At 46.8% G+C, this 10,494-nt stretch overlaps 1 protein-coding gene across 1 annotated transcript; it reads right to left on the reverse strand.

The window, feature by feature from the left end:
* Positions 1 to 5,654: 5,654 nt before the first annotated feature.
* On the reverse strand, positions 5,655 to 6,949 carry Pbp2 (phosphatidylethanolamine binding protein 2). The gene has a single exon (NM_001105756.1). The coding sequence runs from the start codon at positions 6,898 to 6,900 to the stop codon at positions 6,337 to 6,339; it is 564 nt and encodes a 187-aa protein (NP_001099226.1). The 5' UTR covers positions 6,901 to 6,949; the 3' UTR covers positions 5,655 to 6,336.
* Positions 6,950 to 10,494: the final 3,545 nt, after the last annotated feature.

Raw genomic sequence — 10,494 nt, forward strand, 5'->3', positions numbered from 1 at the left:
CAGTTTAAGGGTACAGTGGTAGCTCTGGTTCACATTCTGAGAGTCTATCCACATCACGACAAGGCAGGCGTGATGGAGCGGGTCAAGGCATGGCAGAGAGAACGTGTGGCAGATGCTGTAGATACCACGGGAGATCGGGAAGCGGAGTAAAGGGAACGTCAATCTTCTACTTGCTTTCCCTTTCCTCACTCATACTCCATGCTGGTGTATGACATGGTCCTCCCTCATTCAGGGCAGGTCTGCTCCCCTTGGTTAAACCTGTCTGGAAACACTCTCGCAGGTACACCCAAAAGCATGCTTCACCCATGACTTAATTCGTGTTTTTAATGTCTGTGTGCAGGTATGTGTGTGTGCCCGTGTGTTTGCATGTGCGTGCCCGTGTGTGTGTGTGTGTGTGTGTGTGTGTGTGTGTGTGTGTGCACAGGCATGTGGAGTCCAGAGGCTGTTTTCATGTCTCATTCTCAGATATGCTGTCCTTTTTCACTGGCATTGAGCTCAATTAAAGTCAATTAAAGCAAGGGACAGCGACTCCTCTTCCCTCCATCTCCTCCCTCTCCCCCATCTCCTCCTCCTCCTCCTCCTCCTCTTCCTCCTTCTCCCTCCTCCTCCTCCTCCCCCTCCTCCTCTTCCTCCTCCCCCATCTCTTCTTCTTTCTCCTCCTCCTCCTCCTCCTCCTCCTCCTCCTCCTCCTCCCCCATCTCTTCTTCTTTCTTCCTCCTCCTCCTTTGTCTGCTTGGCCTCCCCAGTGCTGGCAATGCAGTTAGTTGCTCACCACGATGCCCTGGCATTTCCACATGGGCTCTGGAGCTCAAATTTAGCTCCTCATGTTTGCAAGGCAAGCACTTAACTGAGTTGTCTCTCCATTCCCTGATCATTTCTTAACCCCAACTGACTTGGCAGTGCAGATTGCTGTCATCACCACTACCACCACGCTGGCCACCTTTCTGTCTTATTTAACTCACCCTTCAGAATTTTTTCCCAAGACTTTCCAATCCCTGAGTTACGAAGGGTGGGGTGGCTTCACATGCTTCGCAACTTTTCTATGTCTCTTCTGCGCAGAAACTGCCTACATGGCTGTCTTATCTGTACTCTGCATCACTTTCTTTCCTGGGGTTTCAAATCCTGTTGCTGTCTAACCAGTTCTCCTGGTTAGTTTGTAAAGCTTGCCTATCTCACGGGGGAATTGTCAACTGTTAGTCTCTACAGAATGCACTGTGAGGGTCCCAGACAGCTTACCAGTAACTTTGTTCTTTCCCAGGGTCCTGAAAGCAGCCTGATCCTGTAATACCAGCTAGAAGGGAGAGAGAAGTATCTTAGCAAAGGGACCCAAGCCCTGCTTTTATCAACACAAATATTTCTGCCCTCAGCTCCTAGCACATCAGGATCAAGTTCCCCAAATTCCATTTGATTTCCTTGGCTTCTGTGTTGAGTTACAACCGGGCCACAAGGGATCTTGGCACCAAAAGCCTGCAAGGAAAAGGCTGTTTGGTTGAACTTTGTTGCTCAGTTCTGCAGACATTGTAGGGTCAGATAAGGGTGTGGGCGGCCTGTTAATTCTTTCTTCACGTTGCTCTGAAGTGAACCTGAACTATGTCACACTCTGAGATTCCCTGCTATAACTGTAGCAATACCCAGCAGCAGTGCCCGAGTTCATGCCATGGTTTCCCGAGAGCTGTCTCTTCTCACTGTCTTTCTTCCAGCTATACCTTACTGGAAGAAAAACAATTCCAGCCTCTTTGAAGACTGTAGTCCCTAGGTAGCTGTTTGGAGGCATATGTGTGCATGATCTGGCGGTTCACATACAGAGGTGGGAAATCTTATACTTAAGCAACAGAGCCCTTTGCTGCAGGGGTTTCAGTGACAGCTGTGTGCATAGTTTATTTCCCGTTGTGTGTAGTTTTTGTCACCCTGTTTTATGTTCCAGGCAGACTACAGTGCCAGCCCCGCCCAGATGCCCAGATTTGCAGATGAAACACACACACACACACACACACACACACACACACACACACACACACACACACACACACAAGCTTATTTTTCAACCTGCCTTATTGACTCAATTGCAGAGTGCTTCTAATTTCCTGGGGCTAGTGTGCCCCTCCCACTACTCTTAGTTCAGCCCCCTAAATATGCCTTTAACTTCAGTTGCCCGGTAACCTCCTCCTTGTTCAGCAACCCAAAACTGTCCTCAGTTTAGTTGCGTTTCTAATCTCCCACATGGGAAAGCGGCTTATGGCTGCTCCTCCCAAGATCTCACATGGTTGACTGCCTTTTCTCCCACTGAAGTGTGGTAAAAACTCCCTCCTCCTCCTCCTCCTCCTCCTCCTCCTCTTCCTCCTCCTTCCATCGATTAGCCTGTCTGCAGGGACCCAGAAGTCCCACCTTTTTCCTTCCGTCCTGCAATTGATCCCTGGCATCTTTATTGATTGATCAAGATTGAGACAGGATCTTAGCATCAGAGCCAACCCCTACACTTTTCCTACTTTATACAGCCTCGAGTCACCTGAGAGAAAAGCTTCTATTGAGTAATTGCCTAGATCAGAGTGACCCGTGGGTGTGTTTGTGGGGCATCAAGTGGCCCAGCCCATTGTGGGCAGCACCATCCCTTACAAAGTGGTCTTGGGCTGTATAACAAAGTGAACTCATCATGAGTCCAAAAGCAAGCCAGGGAGCAGTGTTCTTCTGTGGCTTCTGCTTCAAGTTCTTGCTTGGGTTTCTTTCCTTAGTGATGGGCTGAGACCTGGAAGTATAGGCCTTTCTTCCCCTGAATTGCTCTTGGTAATAGTGTTTTATCATAATAACAAAGAAACCTAGAACATCCAGCGTGTGTGTGTACATGTTTATGTATTTGTGTGTATGTATGTGTGTGTAAGCAAAAGGCCAGTTTACAAAGCTCTGTGAAGTAGGTGAATAGATTTGTGATTCTTAATGCTGTAGGCCCTGCACATATCTGATATATAGTAACCACCCAGTAAATAGTACACTTAGGAGGAATGTCCGTCTTATTTTAGCCAATAAAGCCACACCTACTCCAACACCTCCTAATATTGCCTCTTCCCATGAGCCTATGGACTCATTTTCATTCAAAATCCCCACAGACATTTTCAGACATGTTATTAAGATAGAACAGTGAGGTCATTAGAGCAAGTGTTTGAATTAGAGTTTGATAGATCCGTTTCATGATTTATTCTGTGTGACCTTGATAGTTTTTCTCTCCCCTTTCAGTGGTCTTTCTATCTGTAACACAAATTTGTAAAATGGGTAAGTAATAATTCATGGCTCCCACATTCATGAACACTAATGATGTTCATGATATTGAAAAAAGCATCCAGTCAGGTACTAGCATACAGCAGACAGGCAACTAGTTATCAGAAGACTGTGTGTGTGTGTGTGTGTGTGTGTGTGTGTGTACATGTCAGTTTATGTGTGTGTGCATAGTGTATGCATGTATGTTCATAGATGTGTGTTCCTGTGCGTGCATACATGGAGACCAAGGGCTGCTCTTGGTGTCCTCCTCGATTGGTCTGCATCTTGCTTTTTGAGGCGTGAAGAGTAGGAAGAGAAATGTGCTGAGTTACCTTCCCAGCCTCTAGGAGATGTTTTTCTAACTCTTCTGTTTCCTAAGAGCCAGGCTCTAGGGAAGAAGCGGACATGGTGAGGGGAGAGGGGCATAGGTAATGGTAAAGAGACTACGAGAGGCATGATAACGAATCTTACAGATTTAAATTTTTGTCTGCAATGAGTCACATTGATGAATGCTGTGTGATTGTCATTTGAAACTAGGAGTGGGTGAACAATGACCCTTTTTCTTTTCTTTTTTTTCGGAGCTGGGGACCAAACCCAGGGCCTTGCACTTGCTAGGCAAGCGCTCTACCACTGAGCTAAATCCCCAACCCCACAATGACCCTTTTTACTTATATCACTTGGACTTTGTACAGAACCCTTGTTAAGATTTGAAAAGGCATCAGCACCAGGGGCTTGGCCATCAGACTGTGCCTTGGGGCACTTTTGAAAAGGAAGCATTTCTTTTAGGCAGATGTCACTGTGAGCCCAGGTATACTCTTCAGTCCCTACTGGCATCCCAGTCATGTATCCCTGGGAGAGAGATGAGCCTGCCAACCCACAAGCTACAATTTGTGGTAAACGGGCTGAGCTCTTGAAGGTGGTAGAAATGTGTGGAGGAATCTTGCTAACTAAGCCAGAAGACTTAGTTCAAATACATCACATATATTCTAACCGAGGATGAGCTTAGGAGACAGTTAAACCCCTGATCCTCAGTTTCCCCACCTATGAGACAGTGTCAAGAGTATAAGGTTAGTTAACTTTTGCTGTATTAGAAATTACCCTGAAAATTGGAGTCTTAAAAACGGACAGGCATTTGTCACATACAGAATCTGTGGACTGAGAACGCCAATGCAAGGAGGACATTAGCAGGGCAGCTGTGTCTCGGGGTCTCTTGTAAGGTCATGGTCCACATGTTTGTGGCCCAATGGGTGCAACCCAGTGATCGAGGGAATAAAAAAGTTTGTGATCGTCCCAACATATATGGAGAGAACACTGGGCAAATCAACACACTTCTGTGATCACGGAACGAGGAAACCAGGACTACATGGGAACTTCGTCCACAAGGTACAGGGCATCTCTGAAAACCCAGGGGTAGCATCGCATTAAGAGAGGAGACTGGGTGGTTCCACAGAAGGTCAGACACATGGCAAGTGTGTTGTCCTGGCTCCTCTGAGCCCAGCTTCTATTCAGTGGATCTAGTTAGGACAATCAGACAGGAGTGGCTCAGAGAGAAAGGAAAACATCTCTGTTCACAGAGGAAATGATCTTTCACACACACACACACACACACACACACACACACACACACACACAAATATGTCAAGGAAAACTAGTCGTTATGGTCTAGCTCTATGGGCTCAGTAGTTAGAAAGCAGAATCTGGAGAATTTCTGTGAGTTCAAGGCTACAGAGTGCATACCAGGCAAATGTAGCAAGACCTTGTGTCTTAGGGTTTTGCTGCTGAGTACAGACACCATGACCGATACGACTCTTATAAACACAACATTTAATTGGGGCTGGCTTATAGGTTCAGAGGTTTAGCCCATTATCATCAAGGAGGGAGCATGGCAGCGTTCAGGCAGGCATGGTGCAGGCTGAGCTGAGAGTTCTACATCTTCATCTGAAGGCCATTAAGAGGACTGGCTCCCATGCGGCTAGGAGGAGGGTCTTATTACTCACCCCACAATGACACTTCTTCCAACAAGGCTCTGCCTACTCCAACAAGGCCACACCTACTCCGACAGGGCCACACCTCCTAATAGCGCTACTCCATGGGCCAAGCATATTCAAACCACCACACCCTGCCTCAAAACCCAAGAGCAAAACAAGGGAAATACCCACAAAACCAACAAGCATGATGGCGCATGCCTAAAATCTCAGCACTAGGCGGGGGATGGGGGGGTGGGGGAACGGGGGGTGGGGGTGGATAGAAGTAGGAAGGTCAGAAACTGGAGACTAGCCTGGGCTACATGAGATATTGTTTCAAACAACAAAATAATAAAAAAACCAATAAACAATAAAACCCCAGAAAACTTTTAAGGAATCCACCAACCAACCAAAGTTCAATAAGATCAACCCACAAAAATTCATCACATTGTTATCTTTGCTTTTAAAGTTTTATTTGACAATAAGCAACAGGATTAACATAAGCAACTCCCAGATTGGCTGTTCTTGTTCAGGGCTGCAACTGGGCTCCTTGGCCAAGCCAGCACATAGCAGAGGCGTCTTCCTGATTGCCTTTTCATGGAGGTCTGCTCTTTAATGGGGTCATAAGACAGACACTTGCCCAGCTGTATGTCTAGGGTTCCCTAGATACAAAGTCTCTGGTTGTGTTGGTGGGAGACAGGACCTAAAACCATATCTGAGAGCACGGAGCCACTGTGTACAGCTCCCGATTCAGAACAGCGGGAGAGCCACCACATCTGTCTTCTTAACGGGTGACACTTGCTTTTCTTTTGTAGGCCTGGTCTTTTGACTTGGATTTGCCATCTTTACTTTTAGAGTTACTGTTCTTTTATTAACAATATGATGAGCCCGTCACAGTGCCAAATCTCCATCAGATGGAGCTTAAATTCGACCAAAACAAACTGGATGCAACTGTTTGGAATCTTTAGCGCAAGCGGCGAGAAAACGTCATCCTAAACTACTGCCCTACAGCAGCTCAAGACTCCCTTACGCAGGTGAGAATGGGAAACCGAAAGGCACGCCACGCATTGCTGAACCTGATAAATGGTATGGCAGGGGTAGCCATGACCGTCAAATGGTTCCCCTATTTCCCAGACAGCTGTTTGTACAGCTTGGGAACATAGCTGTCCCATTCTGCCTGGTAACACGTGCCGGCCACCGGGGCTCCCAGATGATACTTCTTGCGGAAGGCTGCAGCTTTGAATTTCCCACGTTGGTTCCCAGACCGGTTGGTGAGGATGGGTTCGTCACACTTCAGTGGCTTGTCCTGCTGGTACACCAGCCATACATAGCGATGGAGGCCAGTGCCCTTGGGAGGCCCGGAACCCACGTAATCCGAGAGGACCTTGCCGCTGCTGATGTCGTTGCCTTTCATGTTGACCACCAGAAAATGGTGCCATTCCCTGTATATGGGTTCTTTCCTACTGGGAGCATCTGGGTCTGTGAGGATCAAGGTGTAGAGTTTCCCCGGGTCAAGGCCATCCCATGTAATGCTGCTGGGTCTGTTCTTAACCTGGGTGGGCGTCAGCACTTGGCCCAGCTCACTCACCTCCGCCCCGGCGTAGGTGACCCGCAGTAGGTGCTGGGGCTGCTCGTCTACATCCTGTAGGCTCAGCGGCCCAGCCCACACCGTAATGTCTGCAGGCATGGCGAGAGGCTAGAGTGGCGGTTGGGTGCTGGAAGGCACGCGCTGCGCTGAGAAGTGGCTGGTGACCATGCAAACTCTGCAGCCGCGGGAGCACACTTTTTTATTCTTATATTCCTCAGTGAGTGCTCCTAAGTTCAATTTTTTTAGTGCTAAAATTAAAATACTCAACAAAATTTTACAGACACTATAAAAACCATAGTTCGAAAAGTACAAGATATTGTTGAAAGATCCTGAACAGGCTCTAGATAAATAAATGGAAATCACTCGATGTTTGTGGATAAGACTTAGGAATTAAGAAGAAATTAATAACCTCTAAGAAAGTGTGTGTGAAAGTCCTGTCCAAATCTCAGCGTCTTTGTAGAAACTGCTGAGTGGAAATTTGTAAAGGTCAATTTGCAAGGAGCCAGAATAGTCAAAGCCATCTTGGAAAAAGAAAGTTGGAAGATGCCTATGTTTTCTGGTTTAAAGTGAGGATGAAGAGTAGCAATGAGGACAGTGCAGACTGACATGGTTTGGGGCACGCAGGGATCTATGCTAGTACATCCAGGTGTACAGCTATGGAAGGGATTTTCAGCGAACACAGTAAAGTGCTCAGCAGGAGAGAACAGTCTCCCATCAGTGATTCTGAAATCACTGGACATTCACATGCAGAAGAGTGATGTTGGCCCCTAACCTAGCACGAGATGTAAGTCAAATCAAGGACCTAAATGTCACAGTCTAAAAGGCTATAAGAAGAAAACACAGGGTTAAATTTTTATGACTTTGGGTTTGATAATGGATTCTTAGCTGTGACACCAAGATGTGGGTTGGCAAGACAGCTCAGTGGATAAAGGCACCCACTGATGAGCCTCATGACCCAAGTTTATTCCCAGGCCCCATGTGGTGAAATTTGTCCTCTGGCCTCGCAGGCGCATGCACACACACACACACACACACACACACACACACACACACGCCACTTGTGCACCACAATCATCATCCAATCAATCAAATAAACAAACGAAGTAATGTGACAGATCAAAAGCAATCAAATAAGATACACCAAGACATGAGCCATAAAAGAAAAAGACATTGGATTTCATTAAAATAGCAATATATTCTATGTTCCCCGAAGTATTGTTAACAATGAGAAAAGTCTGGGATGGGCCAGCAAGATGGCTCAGTAGGCAAAGGGTTTGCAACCAACCTGACTACCTGAATTTGATCCCTGAGCCCCACAGGGTTGAAGGAGAGAACTAATTCCCACATGTAGTAAAACACCCCCTTAACATCCACATTAAATATTTTTTTTTAAAAAAAATACTTAAAAATAAGAAAAGGCAATGTATGAAGTGGATTTTTTTAAACATCTTTACAAATCCTGTATTTGGTAAACGTTTTATATCTTGAGTCTATAAAGAATATTCACAACTTAATGATACATTCCAACTAATCTAAACAATGGGTCAAGGCTTCCAGCAGGCGTATTTCTCTTAAGAAGATACACAAATGGCCAACAGCACATGAAGAGATGGTGGACATTGTAGGTCATCAGGAAAGAGAAAATCAATATCATACTCCCCCAGGGTGGCCAGAACAAAGAGAGTCAAATACAAGTACTGTTGGGTATGTGGAAAAGTAGAAGCCCTCACAGACTCCCCCGGTAGAGAGGAGAAATGGTACTGTTTGCTCCTCAGGTGACTGCCCGTAAAAATTATTTTACTACTGGGCATCAGTTTCTGGATATAGACCCAAGAGATGTCAAAATAAATGCCCACATAAAAACCTGTATATCAGTGCTTATGGTAACGGTATTCACAATAGCCCAAAGTTGGAAGCAACCCAACGCCCATGAATGGATAGGCAAAATGTGCTTAGAAATAATGGAAGCAAATTCTCTCCAGCCATAAAAGGAAATGAGGTTCTGACATCCGCTATAACATGGATGGTCTTTGAAAGCATAATGGTAGATACCTATCAGTCAGAAACTACCACTCTCTGAGCCAGTGAAAAGACTCAAGTGTGTGAAGATGCTTTCCAGGTAAGCCTAGTGACCCAGGTTCCATCCCCAGAGCCCTCACAGAGCAGGAGAGTGGAGGCTGATAAAGCTATTCCTGCCTGTGGTCACTATGTGGGCTTCTCCATGGGGACTTGGATGTACTTATGGACAGCAGCCTAAGGGAGTGACCCAAGACAGAATGAGGTGAGAATCGCAATAGCCAAGACAGCCTAATCCTGGAGACTGTACCTGTCATTCTCGTAGAGTCTGTTGGTTACACAGGTCAGCCCTACTCAGTGTGGAGTGGCTAAACAAGGGGGACAATCCTTTGGAACCAGTTAGAGTCTGGCTAGCCCCAGCCTGCAGGAATCTTTCACGATGAACTGGGGCATTAAGTATATGATGGCTGATAAACGCTAACCTGCTAGTTAAATAGTAAAGATCCATTTTAATGTTGACCTAGAGTGTGCAATGCAAGATGCGGCTTGTTCATTCATACTTACTGCTTTATTCACTCAGGGCTCTTGCAGAGTCATCTGGGCTCCTTCGGTATCACAAGTACGGTCACTCATTTCAAGGTCCATGCCAGCATCCTTGTTCTTTTTGCTTCCTCCCCTACCCAAACTTCCCCAGATCAGAGGCTCCTCTCCACTCAGCAACTCCTTATAACCCTGCTACTCCTATGATAGCCTCTCTGTCTCAGTCTCTCCCCTTTTCTCTCTGTTTTTCTCCTCCCAGTCTCTCTTCTCCTACATGCCTCCAGTCTTCTCCCTCCCTCTCTGTCCCCTCTCTCCCTGTCCCCCCTCTCTCCCTCCCCCTCCCCCTCTTCCTCTCCTTCTCTTTCCTTCCTTCCTCCCTCCCTCCCTCTCCTCCCCTCTCCCTCCTTCTCCTTCCCTCTCTCCCTCCCCTCCCCCCTCGTGTGTTCCTGCTTCTCTCACGGCCAGGTCCAGTCTTCTGCTATGTTCATTCTACTTCTTTCTCTCTCCTCTGGACTCTTTCAGATGCCTCTGGCTGTTCTCCCCCATATCTACAACAGAATCCTTCCCTTCATGAGACTGTGGAGTAGTGATACTGTTGGTTTATGTACTTCCTTCCACCATGCGTGTTCCAGGGATGGACCTCAGGTTATTGGACTTCGTGGCAAACGCCTTTATTGCTGAGCCATCTTACTAAGCCCCCTTAAGGTACATTTTTGAGACTGTGTTTTTGTCTCTATTGGCATTTATTTAGGTGGCAGGAAGAAAGGCAGATATGATGGGGAATCCGGTAACTCTAGAGTTTACCAGGAACAAGACACAGAGTTCTTTGATCTTTTGGACTCGCTTGTGAAGTCAACACGGCCTTATCTCCCTCCTCACAGCTGAAAGGCAATACTGCAAAAATTATCATGGAGAAGGAAAAACAAGCTCAGATGGACGTGCCCGGTGTCTGGGGAGAAGCACTTTACACACCCGCGCATCTGGCCGTGCTTCAGGCCAGCCCCAGGGGTGCGGTTTCAGACAGGATGGAGAAGAGGGTGTGGTAGCCAGATGTCTGTGACCTGCCAGCTCCCTGTCCTCTCAGCCACCTCTCCCTCCCATCCTGATGGCTTAGAAACAGCAGCACGAAGCCTCTAG

The sequence above is a fragment of the Rattus norvegicus genome, chromosome 4, assembly GCF_036323735.1.
Source record: "Rattus norvegicus strain BN/NHsdMcwi chromosome 4, GRCr8, whole genome shotgun sequence".
Lineage (NCBI taxonomy): Eukaryota > Metazoa > Chordata > Mammalia > Rodentia > Muridae > Rattus > Rattus norvegicus.